The 17,223-nt window shown below is 55.9% G+C and overlaps 1 protein-coding gene across 6 annotated transcripts; it reads left to right on the top strand.

Moving 5' to 3' along the window:
• Positions 1-376: 376 nt before the first annotated feature.
• On the top strand, positions 377-16,149 carry RNH1 (ribonuclease/angiogenin inhibitor 1). 6 transcript variants are annotated; one of them, XM_055415120.2, is made up of 11 exons: positions 5,480-5,814; positions 7,307-7,397; positions 8,106-8,211; positions 13,499-13,669; positions 13,821-13,991; positions 14,366-14,536; positions 14,621-14,791; positions 14,877-15,047; positions 15,314-15,484; positions 15,620-15,790; positions 15,959-16,149. In XM_055415120.2, the coding sequence occupies exons 3-11, from the start codon at positions 8,126-8,128 to the stop codon at positions 16,044-16,046; spliced, it is 1,371 nt and encodes a 456-aa protein (XP_055271095.1). In that variant the 5' UTR covers positions 5,480-5,814; positions 7,307-7,397; positions 8,106-8,125; the 3' UTR covers positions 16,047-16,149. The 6 variants fall into 6 exon arrangements, with proteins under 6 accessions (XP_055271096.1, XP_055271095.1, XP_055271094.1 ...); XM_055415117.2 differs by lacking the exon at positions 5,480-5,814 and adding an exon at positions 5,822-6,092; XM_055415121.2 differs by lacking the exons at positions 5,480-5,814; positions 7,307-7,397 and adding an exon at positions 377-514.
• The last annotated feature ends 1,074 nt before the right edge of the window (positions 16,150-17,223 follow it).

Genomic DNA, 17,223 nt, shown 5'->3' with positions numbered 1-17,223 from the left:
ATCATTAACATTCATTGACTATGTCAGATGAATAGATTACACCCATAGATTACAGATGTTTCCTTAATTTACAAAATTGCCTTTTTCTTTCAAAACCAGTCTCTACGTCTTACTCTCCGGCTCCAGTTGTCAGTGCTCGCAGAATCCTGAGGTCCAGACTTTGCCCCAAGTCAAAGAACTGACCCGCTGACGGCCGGGGCCCTGCGAGGCTTCATCTTCACCCGGTCGGACCTGAGAAGCCCACCCACCATGCGCGCTGCTGGTCTGAGGAGCAGGTCCAGCCCGTGGGGGGCGTGACTATAACCGGCCACGCCCCAGGCCCCGCCCCCGGGCGCGAGGCCTGCCCGAGGCCCCGCCCCGCCGCAGCGTGAGGCCACGCCCCCTCTGCGCCCCGCCCCAGCGCGGGCCCCAAGGCAGCCCATCGGTCGGAAGCAGGCCGTGTTCCTCCGGGTCTGCAAGCTGGAGACAGTCCGTCGTCGTGTCTAAGTCAGTCACTCTCGCAGCCTGACAGCAGGTGGGCCAAACAGACGACTGACCGGCCCGACGCCGCTTTGGTCTTCCTGCGTGTGGACGCGCGCCGGGCACCACTGAAGTTACGCAGCCCGGGGAGACGAGCGCTCGCGAGAAGGGGCGAGGGGTTCGCGGGGGTCGGGTCCCGGGGGGCGGGGCCTCTCGGGGCGGGGCCAGTGAGGCGGACCCCCGCGGGAGGAGCGAACACCGGCGCGCTCCGATGACGTCACGGCGCCCGAGCGCGCCTCCGCGCGTGCGCGCCCTGTGCGGGCCCTCCTTCCGGGGTACGCTGGGAGCCCCGACGCGCAGCGCTGGGTCTGCGCCTGCGCGTTGCCTCTTGCCTGGCTTCTCCCGCGTGGTCGTGGGATCCTCTTTGGGGTCCTGCCAGTTACACAGCCGAGGGCTGGCCAGTCAGACTTTCCCTCTCAAGTTGAGTAACCCTCGATCTTATTTCCCACAGAACCGACCCCTGGGAAGGATAGACAGACCTGGCAGAGTGCACTTGCCCGGGTGGCGCCCGGCCTTGTGCTGGGCCTTGGGATAGCCACCCGGCCTGTGCAGCTTTGGCCCGAGGCCCGGGGAGGTGGGCGGGCAGCTCCCGTGGTGAAGAGAATGCCGTAAGTGGGACAGTGCCTCGGTGGCTGTGGGCTCAGCTTGTGACAAGGGCTGGCTGAAAACAGTGTCAGCCTGTGGAGATTGCGGAGATTGAATACGTCTGAACAGTTGTAGTCAAACGCTCCGGGAAACAAACTCACTCAGAAGGACAGCGTGGATAGTGGAGTACAGTTTAGTACTCCAGCGTTCCGAGGTAGAGTCTCCTCTTTAGCCAGGGAGCCTGACTGACTTTTGTGAAAACCTAAGTGTACTGCTCAAGCCCAAAGCCCCAGATTGCTTAATCCTAGCCTGGAAAGTGTTAAAGGGAGATACAATCAGGTTACAGCCATGATTCATAATCAGAAGGGGCAGCTGGTTATACACTGTAGCCTACACCAGTGGGGGCCATAAAGATTACAGAGGTGACTGACTCCATAGGGGGTTATTGCATTCTTTTTGGCGACGGGAAATCTTGGTATGGAATCTGGTATTTATCAGTCTGGGAGTCCAATTTGGCCGTGGGTATGTTATCCCCATGGCTACCAGGCACATAGTCCAAAGTTCACTGAAAGTGCAAGATGGAGTTTCCTTCTTTTTCAAGATGGAGTCAGCTCGGCCTGTTCCTTTCCTCCTTCACAGTGACGCACAGTGAGGCCGTGACGTTAGGTTGCTTACATGCCTGTTCACACACTCTTCACATTCTTCTGGATATTCATGTGTACATACCTATTTGTTGTGGAGTTGCTAAGTCATGTCTGTCCCTTTGTGACTTCGTGGGCTGCAACACACCAGTCTTTCCAGTCCTTCACTGTCTCCCAGAGTTTGCTCAAACTCATGTCAACTGAGTCAGTGATGCCATCCAACCATCTCATCCTCTGTCGTCCCCGTCTCCTCCTGCCCTCAATCTTTCTCAGCATCAGGGTCTTTGCAATGAGTTTGCATTATCAAGTATTGGAGCTTCAGCATCAGCCCTTCCAATGACTCTTCAGGGTTGCTATCCTTTACTGTAGATTGGTTTGATTTCCTTGCAGTGCTTGGGCCTCTCAAGAGTCTTCTTCAACACCACAGTTAAAAAGCATCAGTTCTTCAGTGCTTGGCCTTCTTTATGGTCCAATTCTCACATCCGTACATGACTACTGGAAAAACCGTAGCTTTAACTATACAGACCTTTGTCAGCAAAGTAATGTCTCTGCTTTTTACTACTGTCTAGGTTTGTCGTTCGGAGAAGGCAATGGCAAGCCACTCCAGTACTCTTGCCTAGAAAATCCCATGGATGGAGGAGCCTGATAGGCTGCAGTCCGTGGGGTCACTATGGGTCGGACATGACTGAGCGACTTCACTTTCACTTTTCACTTTCACACATTGGAGAAGGAAATGGCAACCCACTCCAGTGTTCTTGCCTGGAGAATCCCAGGGACGGGGGAGCCTGGTGGGCTTCCGTCTATGGGGTCACACAGAGTCAGACACGACTGAAGTGACTTAGCAGCAGCAGCAGGTTTGTCATAACTTTTCTTCCAAGGAGCAAGTGTCTTTTAATTTTGTGACTGCAGTCTTCGTCTGCAGTAATTTTGGAGCCCAAGGAAAGAAAATATGTCATTATTTCCACTTTTCCCCTCTATTTGCCATGAAGTGATGGGACCAGATGCCATGATCTTAGTTTTTTGAAAGTTGAGTTTTAAGCCAGCTTTTTCACTCTCCTCTTTGAACAGCAGCAAGAGGCTCTTTGGTTTCTCTTCACTTTCTGCCATTAGCTTGGTATCATCTGTGTATCTGAGGTGGTTGATATTTCTCCCAGCAATCTTGATTTCAGCTTGTGCTTCCTCCAGCCTGGCATTTCACGTGATGTACTCTGCATATAAGTTAAATAAGCAGGGTGACAATATGCAGCCTTGCCGTACTCATGTTTGGTATGTCACAGACCCTCCCATGTTGCCCATGAAACTTTTAGCCATGACAGAATCTACCAAAGAGCCCTGTGAGTAGCTTAGCATCATTCCCCTTTGACCCCCAAGGAGCTTTTCTGTTTGTGTTAGGGGAGGTCTCCTGGCTTCAAGAATGAGAAATATGTGGTTTAGGCAGGGCCCAGCCTCCTCCCTTAATTGTCCTGTTATTCTTGTCTTCGAGTTTCCTCCACAGGGAATGAATCTCCGGTTGCTTTACCCGAGGGGCGGAAGGGGGGCATCTACCTTCTTGCCTTGATCAGAAGTCTGAAATGGGCCTTAGGGGGTTAAAATCAAAGTATCCACAGGCAGATTCCTTCCAGGAGGTCCAGGGGAGAAACTTCGGCTTACCTTTTCCAGCTGCTATTTGGGAGGAGTTGCTTCACCAGATGAGAGCTGGAAGGGAGGTCTTAACGTGAGTTACAACATTGGGCCTGGCTTTATAGGACACGATTCTTTCAGGTAGTTTTACGTTACTTTAGTATCCTAGAAGTTTACATATTTAATGGAAAAATGTCAAGATAAGTGTTCTGCCAGTTTTGTTTTGCTTATCTTTTTTTTTCTCATTTTTCATAGTGAATAATTATCATTTAGAAGTACTTAGAGCTTCCCTGGCGCCTCAGATGGCAATGCAGGAGACCTGGTTTCAATCCCTTGGTTGGGAAGATCCCCTGGAGAAGGCAATGGCAAGCTACTCCAGTACTATTGCCTAGAAAATCCCATGGATGGAGGAGCCTGGTAGGCTGCAGTCCATGGGGTCGCTAAGGGTCGGACACGACTGAGCGACTTCACTTTCACTTTTCACTTTCACACATTGGAGAAGGAAATGGCAACCCACTCCAGTGTTCTTGCCTGGAGAATCCCAGGGACGGGGGAGCCTGGTGGGCTTCTGTCTATGGGGTCACACAGAGTCGGACACGACTGAAGTGACTCAGCAGCAGCAGCAGAGGCTGCCTTTCTCTATCTTCAAGGCACAGCGACTCCAGCCTCTGCTGCCATTGTCACTCTTCCTCTGATTTTGGCTTGTCTGCTTCTCTTTCATGGATCTTTATGATTACATGAGCCTGTCCAAGTAGTCCAGGACAGTCTCCCCATCTCAGGTTTCTTGGTCGCATCTGCAGAGACCCCTTTGTCATCTAAGGTAACTTGCAGCTTTGGGGATTAGGGTACAACCATCTTTGGGGGCTGTTATTCTGCCTACTATTCCTTATATCTCGTTTTTACTTGTAAAATGGTATTGTGTGTACAGGAGCAGTAGGAGCGGATGCACAGATGTCAGATCGTTTTCTTCTGGAGGATGAGTGCTTAGGTTTTCCCTTCCCCAGGCTGCCATACTCAACCCTGATAAAAGCAGAACCCCATCCGCCTGCCCTCCCCACCCCCAGTGTGTCCCCACCTCACTGTGTCGCCCCAGGTATGCCAGGTGCATTCCAACACATGTGAGTAATAAACACACCCCCCTGAAGTTTCCTCACGACCTTTGCTGAAGGCTGCCGTGCAGTCGCAAGGGTGGGTCAAGTCATGACAGTAACTGTAACTCATGGTTAGGCTGAGAGGGGAGTGAAACAGGTGTGTTATGATGCCTTTAACCGTTTTCCTACTGATAGACATTTAGATTGTTTCCAGGTTTGGACAGTTGCAAAATGCTGTAGACATTTTGAACATGTCTCCTAGACTCATGCGTGAATATTCCTCTTGATCGATACACAGAAATGGAGGGGTGTGTAGTGTTTACATAAGCCAAACTCCACATTTGTTACCTGAAAAACTGGGTTTGCTTCATGGTGGATCTTGAGCCAAAAGACACAAACAAGCCAAAGATTGGGAGAAGAAAGGATTTATTATTCATAGTAAGTAAGGAGAACACCGTGACCTTTCCCAAAGCACTGTCTCCCACCAGAGTCCAAGGCTTATGTGATTGAAGTCAGGAGGGTCAGAGGAGGTCATCTCCACCCCTTCGGTCCAGTAGGGCTGGTGGCTGAGACTTCGGGCTCATCGTCACCAGTGAAACGGGACCGAGCGTCTTTACAGCTGGTGTGCCGCCCTCGCTGCTGCTGCTTCTCTCACCTTTTTCCCTCAAGACCAACTGCTAAGACCTGTTTAAGAGCCAGCATCCTGCCCAGGCTTAGATCACGAAATGGCTTTGGCCAAAATGGCTTCTCGTCTGTCAGGAAAGCCATGCCAGTTTCTCTTTCCCGGGACACCCTCGCATGTCTGCTTACACACACACGCATTTTACATGCATTTCATCAGCCAGGACAGGTAACATCTTTTCCTGTCTGGCAGCAAAAAGAAGTGTTCCAGGTATCTGATTTCTGTGCTCTGGGAAACTCCCACGTCCGCCTGCCGGTGGGCGGAGGCAGAGGAAGCCTCCGTCGCGCGTTTCCGTGGGGTGGTCGCGGCTCCCCGCGCCTGCGCGTCGCCTCCTGCTGGCGCTCCCTCCCCACGAGGCGGCCTGCCCCTGTGCTGGGCGACAAAGTGGAAAGTCACACCGGGACGGCAGGTTCAACCCGGGAGCTCGGCGGAGAGCGGCGCAGCCTTGCCCGGGGGCACAGGCTCGGCGCGTGTCTCAGAAAGACCCTGGGCCAGGCGGGGAGGGCTGGGGTCCCGCCGTGGGGCTTCGGGTGGGCCAGGCGGCCGGGCGCCGGCCTCCGGGCAGGTCGGCCCCGGCGCCGCCAGGCCCCGCCCCCAGGGCCCCGCCCCGGGCCGTGACCCTAACTCCCGGCTGGCGGAAGGCGCGGCTCGGCCCTCGAGTCTGCGGCGGCGGGAGGTGAGATCGGCGGTCCGGGGGGAGCGGGACGCCGCGGCATTTCGGGGTCCTCCAGCCACTGACCGCGGGGCGGCTGACTCCCGGGCCCGAGAAAAGGCGGCGGCCGGGGGCATCGGGAGTCCTCTCCCTCGGGTGGCCCAGGCCTGCCCCTGCGCTCATCCCAGACCCCCGGACACATGCGGGGCCTCCGGCGGGCGTGGAGGGCGGCGGCGGCCCTGGGTGGCCCCGCACGGGCCCCGGCGCGCCCCCGCTCCCTGCCGTCCCCCGCGCCCCGAGAGGTAACCGCGCTGCGCAGGGGGAGGCCGGGCCGTACCCGAGGCGGAAAGGACGCAGGCGTGTGTCCGGCGCAGTCTTGCGCAGCAGCTTTTAAGTCGCTGCGATTTTAAGCGTTAATTCGTGGCCGTTATTGAGATCCTGGGCGGTGACTCAGGGCTGGGGAGCAGCCCAGCTGGTGGGTGTCCTGATTGCCAGGGAGGCCGCGGGCGGGACGCGTGCTTGTCCCTGCTCATATCAAGCAGCCTCACCGGGGACTTGTGAGGAGGCTGTACACGCAGCGTCTTTGGGGGATGTTTATACTGTCTCATGGATTTTCAAAGGTATGGGTATCCATTGGAGGCTACGAAGCCCCGGCGTCAATGGAGGGATACTCAGGAGAAGTCGGGTCAGGGCTGGGGCGTCTCAGCTGATGGTATCTACTTCCTACCAGGGAGAGGCAAGTGCCCTCCTGTCAGGCTGGGAGCCAGGGAGCAAAAGGGTGAGGGTGCAGGTGGGGACCAGTGTTGGTCCGTGGGGCCTGGGACCGCCTGCTGGCCCCCTTCCTGGGATGACAAGACTCTGAGTCAGGGTTTGGCTGACCACACCCTGGGCTGGGGGGAGGGTGGCGGGGTGGGTGGGGTGGATCTGATTTTGCTCATGTGATGTGCTCTGGGCAGTGAGCTGGGTGGCCTCTCCAGGGATGGCCCATCCCCGTGATGACATGTGAAGTGGCCAGGTACCCACACCTTGGCCTCAGTTTCTTAGCAGGCTCCCTGCTAGGACACGCAGACATGAATCTGTGACTCTTGCCTGATTGTTGGCGCTAGAGCTTTCCTAGCTGGAAAGGATCGAGAGCCTTTGCCTGGGCTGGCTTTCTGCCCACTATGGGCTTCATCAGCCTGCAGATGGGAGGGGGCGTCCCCCATTTGGCCAGGCCAGGGTTGTGCCAGGCACGGACACACACACACGAGTGAGACATTGTTCTCAGGAACCTGGAGTCCCAGAGAGCCAGGTATCTCATATGGGCCTGGGTCACTCTGTTTCCGGAGACCTGGGAAGGCATGGCTTCCAGGTAGGGGTCTTCACTGAATGGTTGCTGTTTGTATGAAACCCACTCCCTACCCCGAACCCGGGCTGCCCCCCAGCTCCTGGCTCCCCGTGGGCTCCTCTCCTGCAGGCCCCGCCTTCTGGGCCACAGGCAGCAGCAGCCTGGGGCTCTGGTTCTTTCTTTGTCCAGGCTCTGTGCGTGGCCCTGCTGAGGTCTCAGGGCCTGTGCCCTCCTATCCCAGACCTGCTGGCCAGAGGCCTCCCTCCTCTCAGCCTCGTTGGTGAGCTGGCTTCTCGGGGGCAGGTCCCCGGGCTGAGTCAGGGTGGGGCGGAGGACATGCCCTGCACCAAGTACCAGCTCCCAGAGGGGATCATGGAAGCAGGCACCCCGGGTGGCTACTCCGGAGTGCCCCATCCAGTGCAGGTCTCTGGGCCTGGGGTCCCCACCCCACCTGCTGCATCCTGTCCAGGGCCCTTGAGGCTGGTGCCCCTGAGGAGCTTCCGTGGCCACAGGCACCTGCCCCCTGCGCAGCTGCTTCGGGGCGGGGAGGGCCCAGGTTCGTCCTGGGGGTCGGCTCGGGCCCCTGTGCCCCCAGCTGAAGCCTCCAGGCTTTCTGGCCCACAGACCCCCTCCTCCTCACCCGTCCTTGCTCAGGCTGGGCACAGGCAGAGCTTTGGGTGGTGGGCACAGGTTTCTACTTTCCCCTGGGTGGGCGGTGCCCAGGAGGCTACAAGTGGGGGCTGGGGGATGAGAACCGCCTCTGCTCCCGCAGTGGCACCCCTGAACTCTGCGGCCTGTGGTGTCTTTGCCAGGGGAGCCCCCTCCCACTCCTGATCCTGGAGGTGAGGTGGATAGAGGTGCTGAAGCAGGACGGGAGCCTCTCCTGAGGTGTCTGGGGTCCTGTGGGGTGCTCCCTGTCAGTGACTCTGGCCCGTCAGACCTTGAGAGCTTGGTTGAAATGTTTTCCTTCTGCCTTTGCCTCTGCCAGGAAACCCTTCACTTCGCACCATGAAGCTGGACATTCAGTGTGAGCAGCTGAGCGACGCCCGCTGGACGGAGCTGCTGCCTCTGATCCAGCAGTACGAGGTGGTCAGGTAGGACCGCTGCACCCGCTGACCTGGGGGGCCACCCCTCCTGGGGTGAGCTGTGTTCCCAGGTCACATCACTTAGAGAAAGTCGAGGTGTCAGTCGCTCAGTCGTGTCCGACTTTGCGACCACATGGACTGCAGCCCAGCCCACTCCTCTGTCCATGGGCTTTTCCAGGCAAGAGGGATCTTCCTGACCCAGCGATCAAACTTGGGTCTCCCGTACTGCAGGCAGACTCTTTACAGTCTGAGCCACCAGGGATGCCCTTATACTTGTAGACGTATGATATAAACCTTGCATGGTTTTCTGTGGTGTGAAGTATTACTCTTTGTGCAGTTTTCCAGCCATTTGAAGGTAAACCCATTCTGGCTGGGGCTGCAGGGCAGAGTGTCCCTTTCCCCTGGTCACAAAGGTGCTGCAGCCCGTTCATGGGGGCAGTCTGGCCCCTACCCTGGCCAGGCTGTGGCCGGGAATCTGAGCCCAGACTAGCCCTCTAACCCAGAAGTTCCTCAGGGCTCACAAGCAAGAGACGAGAGCCTGTCTGCTTCACGTTTTCCTCTTGGGTTTATTTGAAGTGGTCTTAGGTTTACAGGAGAGTCACAAAGACGAGGCAGGGTCCCCTCTGCCCCGTCACCCGGGGCGCTGGTCATAGTGAGGCGCCCGACATGGCCTGGACTCCCGTCACCGGCTGTTCCGAGTGTGTCATGCAGGCCCCCCCGGCCCCCCCCGTCTGTGTTGGCCTGTCTGTTCCCCTTGTCCTCGGCCGCCTGGCCGGGGGTCTGCTCGCTGCGGCTCTGGTGGAAGTCCCTCTGACACCCTCCCGTGGTTGCGTCGCACGTCTTTGGGACGACAGCAGACTGCCATTGTGTCCTGCCGGGTGTGCGGTGCCATGGGGTCACCCGGTGGTCACTGTGGCTGCTGCTGAGGGGGTGCTGCCGGCTCTTGGGGTGACATCTTCAGACTCTGCTAATATTTTGCTTCTGCTCAGAGCTTTGCCCACCCATCTTTGCATCTGTTGGTGGGTCTTGCCAGACAGCATTACTGGGACTTTGTCCAACTGGAGTTTTAATTTCTGCATTCCTTCCACATTTATCGATCGTCTTTTCCGGGTGAGAGCTATTCCTCCCACCTGTGTCGACTCTATTGTTTACTTAGTTGGGTGGACGTGGTGCTGGGTCATGCTGTGGCACATCCCGCGCTGGCCTCCCCGAGACCTGCAGCGTGTCTGTGCCCTCGAGCTGCTCCATCTGGGTCTGGTTTCTCTCCTGGAGGTGGCCGGGCACCATACTGGCTGCCTGTGCCCCGTGGAAGATGTGGAGGCACACGTCCCTACACGAGCCGTTATCTTAACAGTTTTACGAGATGATTCACACCCTTTTTTCTCTTTCATTGTAAGATGTGTTGTGACCTATGTTCAGTTCTTGACTCAAGTGAAAGGTTGTTGCTGAGCCGTGAAAGACGCCGGGACTCTTGGCCTTCACAGGAGAGGAATTCGATCCAGGGCCAATGACGAGACTTGATCGCTCAGAGCTTCTGTGTGATAAAGTTTTATTAAAGCATAAAGGAGATAGAGACAGCTTATGACACAGACATCAGAAGGGGGCAGAAAGAGTGCTCCCCTGCTAGTCTGTAGCTGGATGTTATATAGCTACTGGCAGTCTGCTCATTAGAGAAAGGGCTTCCCTGGTGGCTCAGCTGGTAAAGAATCCACCTGCAGTGTGGAGACCTGGGTTCAGTCCCTGGGTTGGGAAGATCCCCTGGAGAAGGGAAGTGCTACCCACTCCAGTATTCTGGCCTGGAGAATTCCATGGACTGTAAAGTCCATGGGGTCTCAAAGAGTCGGACATGACTGAGTGATTGTGCCCTCCAAGAGTCTATTTCCCAGTCCTGTGTAAGTTCTGGCAGCCCTATGGGGGGGTTAATGGCGACCACCTCCAAGAGGGCTTATGCCATACCCAAGTCTGCTGCACCCAGATCCCCTGTCCCTGTGGCAGTCAACTGCTGACCTGTACTTCCAATGAACTAAAATGGACTGGATTGGGTGAATTTAACTCAGATGACCATTATATCTACTACTGTGGGCAAGAATCACTTAGAAGAAATGGAGTACCAATCATAGTCAAGAAAAGAGTCCAAAATGCAGTATTTGGATGCAGTCTCAAAAATGACAGAATGATCCTTGTTCATTTCCAAGGCAAACCATTCAATATCACGGTAATCCAAGTCTATTCAGTAATGCTGAAGAAGCCAAAGTTGAAAGTTTCTATGAAGACCTACAAGACCTTTTAGAACTAACACCCAAAAAAGATGTCCTTTTCATTATAGGGGACTGGAATGCAAAAGTAGAAAGTCAAGAAACAGCTGGAGTAACAGGCAAATTTGGCCTTGGAGCACGGAATGAAGCAGGGCAAAGTTTTGCCAAGAGAACGCACTGGTCATAGCAAACACCTCTTCCAACAACACAAGAGAATACTCTACACATGGACATCACCAAATGATCAACACCGAAATCAGATTGATTATGTTCTTTGCAGCCAAAGATGGAGAAGCTGTATACAGTTAGCAAAAACAAGACCGGGAGCTGACTGTGGCTCAGATCATGAACTCCTTATTGCCAAAGTCATACTTAAATTGAAGAAAGTAGGGAAAACCACTAGACCATACAGGTATGACCTAAATCAAATCCTTTATGATTATGCAGTGGGAGTGAGAAATAGATTTAAGGGACTAGATCTGATTGATAGAGTGCCTGATGAACTCTGGACGGAGGTTCGTGACATTGTACAGGAGACAGGGACCAAGACCATCCCCATGGAAAAGAAATGCAAAAAAGTAAAATGGCTGTCTGAGGAGGTCTTACAAATAGCTGAGAAAAGAAGAGAAGCAAAAAGCAAAGGAGAAAAGGAAAGATATAAGCATCTGAATGCAGAGTTCCAAAGAATAGCAAGGGGAGATAAGAAAGCCTTCCTCAGCGATCAATGCAAACAAATAGAGGAAAACAATAGAATGGGAAAGACTAGAGGTCTCTTCAAGAAAATTAGAGATACCAAGGGAACATTTCATGCAAAGATGGGCACAATAAATGACAGAAATGGCATGGACCTAATAGAAGCAGAAGATATTAAGAAGTGGCAAGAATACACAGAAGAACTGTACAAAAAAGATCTTCACGACCAAGATAATCATGATGATGTGATCACTCACCTAGAGCCAGACATCCTGGAATGTGAAGTCAAGTGGGCCTTGGGAAGCATCACTACAAACAAAGCTAGTGGAGGTGATGGAATTCCAGTTGAGCTATTTCCAGTCCTAAAAGATGATGCTGTGAAAGTGCTGCACTCAATATGCCAGCAAATTTGGAAAACTCAGCAGTGGCCACAGGACCGGAAAAGGTCACTTTTCATTCCAGTCCCAAAGAAAGGCAATGCCAAAGAATGCTCAAACTACCGCACAGTTGCACTCATCTCACACGCTAGTAAAGTCAGGCTCAAAATTCTCCAAGCCAGGCTTCAGCAATACGTGAACCGTGAACTTCCAGATGTTCAAGCAGGTTTTAGAAAAGGCAGAGGCACCAGAGATCAAATTGCCAACATCTGCTGGATCAAAAAGCAAGAGAGTTCCAGAAAAACATTTATTTCTGCTTTATTGACTATGCCAAAGCCTTTGACCATGTGGATCACAATAAACTGTGGAAAATTATTCAAGAGATGGGAATACCAGACCACCTGATCTGCCTCTTGAGAAATCTGTATGCAGGTCAGGAAGCAACAGTTAGAACTGGACATGGAACAACAGACCGGTTCCAAATAGAAAAAGGAGTATGTCAAAGCTGTATATTGTCACCCTGTTTATTTAACTTATACGCAGAGTACATCATGAGAAATGCTGGGCTGGAGGAAGCACAAGCTGGAATCAAGATGGCCGGGAGAAATGTCAATAACCTCAGATATGCAGATGAAGCCACCCTTATGGCAGAAAGTGAAAAAGAGCCTCCTGATGAAAGTGAAAGAGTGAAAAAGTTGGCTTAAAGCTCAACATTCAGAAAACATAGATCATGGCATCTGGTCCCATCACTTCATGGGAAATAGAGGGGAAACAGTGAAAAGAGCGGCAGACTTTATTTTTTTGGCTCCAGAATCACTGCAGATGGTGACTGAAGCCATGAAATTAAAAGCCACTTCTTCCTTGGATGGAAAGTTATGATCAACCTAGACAACATATTAAAAAGCAGAGACATTACTTTTCCAACAAAGGTCTGTCTCGTCGAGGCAGTGGTTTTTCCAGTGGTCATGTATGGATGTGAGAGTTGGACTATAAAGAAAGCTGAGCGCCGAATAATTGATGCTTTTGAACTGTGGTGTTGGAGAAGACTCTTGAGATTCCCTTGGATAGCAAGGAAATCCATCCAATCCATCCTAAAGGAAATCCTTCCTGAATGTTCATTGGAAGGATTGATGTTGAAGCTGAAACTGCAATACTTTGGCCACCTGATGTGAAGAACTGACTCATTGGAAAAGACCCTGATGCTGGGAAAGATTGAGGGCAGGAGAAGGGGATGACAGAGGATGAGATGACTGAATGGCATCACCGACTCAATGGACATGAGTTTGAGTGAACTCTGGGAGTTGGTGATGGACAGGGAGGCCTGGTGTGCTGCAGTCATGGGGTCACAAAGAGTCGGACACGACTGAGCGACTGAACTGAATTAGAGAAAGGAGATGTCCCACAGCTCAGAGACTGGCACCAGGCCCCTCACCCACAACATGCATTTTGAGATAACACTGGCACCTGGCGAGTCATCCTGAGCCATAAAACAATGGACATAAATCTTGAGGAAAGGCAGGTTTCCAAGTAAAGACATCGTGTCATTAACATAGCTTAATAGAACATTTGCATGAGTAAAACATACTGGTTTGTCCAAGTTGGTTCTGAGTCTTAGGAAGAACCACTTGAAGACAGTCTAGGTTGAATACACAGTTCATAAACATAAGTTAAGACAAACATTTGCATGAGAAAAATGCATTGGTTAGCTCAAGGTTGAGAAAAGTTCTAGTGGATCCAGGTGTTGTCATGGCAACACAGAGTTTTAAAAGAAACCTTTTTTAAAATTTGTATAGAGCAGGAGAAAAAAATCTGACACTTGTAGTTGGTTTCCTCCTGCTGCTTGAGAGAGAAAAAATGTCTGACACTTGTAGCCCGACTCCTCCGTTTGGAGCCCCGTGGCCTTCCTGCCTGTCACCCTGTCACAGGATGCTCACAGTCCACTGTGTGCAGTGACTGTGTGTCCGCCCACAGGCTGGACGACTGCGGCCTCACGGAGGTGCGCTGCAAGGACATCGGGTCCGCACTGCAGTCCAACCCGTCCCTGACGGAGCTCAGCCTCCGCACCAACGAGCTGGGCGACGGCGGCGTGCTCCTGGTGCTCCAGGGCCTGCAGAGCCCCACCTGCAAGATCCAGAAGCTCAGGTACGGCGCTCGGGCCCTGCGATTGCGGGGCCAGTCCGCCCGTCGTTCCTGGGGCCTGGGCCCCAGGCCCCGAGTCTCCCACAGCCAAGGGTGGCTTGTCTTCATGGGGGGCTGGCTGGCTCTTGGGCCCCCTGACAGCCTGTGTCTCCAGCCTCCAGAACTGCTGCTTGACGGAGGCTGGCTGCGGGGTCCTGCCGGGCGTGCTGCGCTCCCTGCCCACCCTGCGGGAGCTGCACCTCAGCGACAACCCGCTGGGGGATGCCGGCCTGCGGCTGCTGTGTGAGGGGCTCCTGGACCCCCAGTGCCGCCTGGAGAAGCTGCAGTGAGTGCGCTTGCCCAGGGCCCTGCGTGGCCTCACCTGCCCCGGGCACCCTCCAGCCCTATTCTCACCCATCCCCTGCGTTTTGCGGAGTGTCTGCCCTGGACAGGCCCCCTCCCAGCTCATCGCCTGCAGGGCGCTTTGAGGCAGTAGCCCTGTGGCCCTGGGGAGCCTAGATGGGGTGTCGGCAGGAGGCGGCTGAGCCCGGAAGGCCTTGCTGGGCCAGGTCTCTACCAGGGAAATGGCTCCCGGCCCCTATGCTGTCCCACCTGGAGCCCGCCAGCCTCTGCAGTCTTCATCTCTGGGGCGAGGGGGAAACGAGACCCGGATGGGCGCTCTCTGGGCCAGGCTCAGGGCTGACCGCCGCCCGCCCCCAGGCTGGAGTACTGCAACCTAACGGCCGCCAGCAGCGAGCCCCTGGCCACGGTGCTCAGGGCCACACGGGACCTGAAGGAGCTCGTGGTGAGCAACAACGACATCGGTGAGGCCGGTGTCCAGGTGCTGTGCCGGGGCCTGGCAGAGTCCGCTTGCCAGCTGGAGACTCTCAAGTAAGCTCCCGGCGGGGTGGGGGTTCGGGGTGGGCCTGGGGTGGGGCGGGACTCCCCAGCTCCTGGCGCCTCTCGTGCCCCCAGATTGGAGAACTGTGGCCTCACGGCGGCCAACTGCAAGGACCTGTGTGGGATCGTGGCCTCCCAGGCCTCACTGAAGGACCTGGACCTGGGCAGCAACCGGCTGGGCGACGCAGGCCTCGCGGAGCTGTGCCCTGGGCTGCTGAGCCCCAGCTCCCAGCTCAGGACCCTGTGGTGAGTCTGCCTGCGGGTGGGGTGGGCAGATGGGCACCCCTGAGTGGGTCAGTGTCTCTGTGCTGACGGGGACCCCACCCCACAGGCTCTGGGAGTGTGACTTCACCGTCAGTGGCTGCAGAGACCTCTGCCGTGTCCTCCAGACCAAGGAGACCCTGAAGGAGCTGAGTCTGGCGGGCAACAGCCTGGGGGACGAGGGCGCCCAACTGCTGTGCGAGAGCCTGCTGCAGCCTGGCTGCCAGCTGGAGTCCCTGTGGTACGGGGGCTGTGGGGCTCATGGGGGCTGGAGTCCCTGTGGTGCGGGGGCTGCGGGGCGCATGGGGTCTGGAGGCCCAGGGTGTTCAGGGACGTGTGGGGGGTGCAGGGGGCGACAGCACTGGGGCCCTGGAGGACTGGGCAGGAGGGCACTGTGGCCGCCTGAGGACAGGGCGAACTCGGGGCTTGTGCTCGGGTCCCTGGGGGCCTCCCAGCGACCCTCCCAGAAGTGTGGGCCAAGGTGACTGCAGCCCCTGCCGCCCTCAGGGTGAAGTCCTGCGGATTCACGGCCGCCTGCTGCCAGCACTTCGGCTCAGTGCTGACCCAGAACAAGCATCTCTTGGAGCTGCAGCTGAGCAGCAACCCGCTGGGTGACGCAGGCGTCCACGTGCTGTGCCAGGCCCTGGGCCAGCCAGGCACCGTGCTGCGGGTGCTCTGGTGAGTTGCTGGGGGGGTATGCCCACCGGGCTGACAGTGGGGACGGCCAGGGCCTAGACCCCCCTGGGGCCACACGGTCTGGGGGCCGCCTGGGGGTGCGCTGTCCACCTGACTGCAGCTCCGCCCTCTGCCCAGGGTGGGTGACTGTGAGCTGACGAACAGCAGCTGTGGCAGCCTGGCCTCACTCCTGCTGGCCAACCGCAGCCTGCGGGAGCTGGACCTGAGCAACAACGGCCTGGGCGACCCCGGCGTCCTGCAGCTGCTGGGCAGCTTGGAGCAGCCTGCCTGCAGCCTGGAGCAGCTGGTGTGAGTGGTCTGGGGCGTGGGGCAGGTGGGCAGGGGCAGGCAGGTGAGCTGTGAGGGTGGGGTGGGGGGGCACGGCTCCTCTGACCCCCCCACTGCAGCCTGTACATCTACTGGTGTGAGTGGCCCGGAGTCGGGGGCTCGGCTCCTCTCACCCCGCTCCCCCCGCAGCCTGTACGACATCTACTGGACCGCAGCAGTGGACGAGCACCTGCGGGCTGTGGAGGAGAGCAAGCCTGGCCTGCGGATCATCTCCTGAGCCCCGTTCCCCGCGGGAGTCCTAGCTTTAACTGAAAAAAGGTCAAATCAGCTCATTTCTGGCAGAGAATTTTAGGCACTTTATTAAAGTTCTTTTTTTGGCAGCAAGTGTCCTTATCCATACTCATCCCCGTGAGGTGCTGGTGTAGAGGGAGCGATGTTCTCACCAGCGCTCGTAGTGTGGCTTGAAGCTGGGGATGGGTCTGGGGTCTGGGCCTGGATTGTGCCCGACAGGCTCCTCCATGGGGGTCTGGCCTGAGCTCCCGGGCACTGGCAGGGCCCCCGCAACGCCCACCTAGCCCTTCCTCCGGTTTGTGAGAAGAGCATCCCACCTGCACTGAGGGGCACCAGAAGGGGGCCCTGCCTCGCCTCAGCCAGCAGCGCCCCCAGCTGCCCGTGTGGGAGCTGCTCCCGGGGCCTGGCTCCTCCTGAGTCTTCTCTGGGTAGAGGCTGGAGCCCTGTGGACAGAAGGGCACGGTCCACCCCATCGAGCTGGCCTCGGTCATGCTGTGGGTGAACCCATAGCGGTGACCTGCCCTGAGCAGCACAAACAAGGTATAGCCCGCTGGGCAGCTTTCAGAGGGTCTGAAGCCTGTGCAGTTAAGTTCCTGCCTTCACTACAAAGCCCTTCAAGGTACCCTACCCAGGACCCTGGCTTCTTATTCTCCCCCAGAAGGAACAGGCTCCATAGAGAAATGGGTAGTCCCAGTCTAAGTGGGAGATGCTCAAGGGACCAGAAGTCAAGAGGGGCTCCTGGGGACGGCAGAAGCAGGGAGGTGGACTGGGACCAGAGTGACCGTGAACCCTGGGGGAAGCCGGGCAGACAGGACGCTTCATGCTCCTGTAACCTGGGAAGGCATCAGCCGTGAGCCCAGATCAAAGCTGACACCAAGGCGTTGTGTCTCCTCCCAAAGTGAGGAAGCCCACCGAAGCCAGAGGCTGAGAAACAGCTCAACAGCTCGATGCTCAAGCGCAGGGTGGGCACAGGCATGAGGTTGATCCTTCACTCTAGGTTTGAAATTCTCCCAAAAAGTAGTTAACAGGCCAAAAAAACCCCGAAGGAAATGAGAGCTTTGAAGCAGTGGTGCTCCAACAGCCGGGCCTGCCCTTCCCCTGGGAATGTTGGGGGTGTCTTCATCTCTGTGTATGAAGCTTGAGGCAGTGCACCCACTTCTAGG

This window comes from Moschus berezovskii, chromosome 25 (genome assembly GCF_049115385.1).
Source record: "Moschus berezovskii isolate FMDL1 chromosome 25, NW_MosBer_1.0, whole genome shotgun sequence".
Lineage (NCBI taxonomy): Eukaryota > Metazoa > Chordata > Mammalia > Artiodactyla > Moschidae > Moschus > Moschus berezovskii.
Note: the sequence above shows the minus strand (reverse complement) of the source record. Positions and strands in the feature narration are given on the sequence as shown.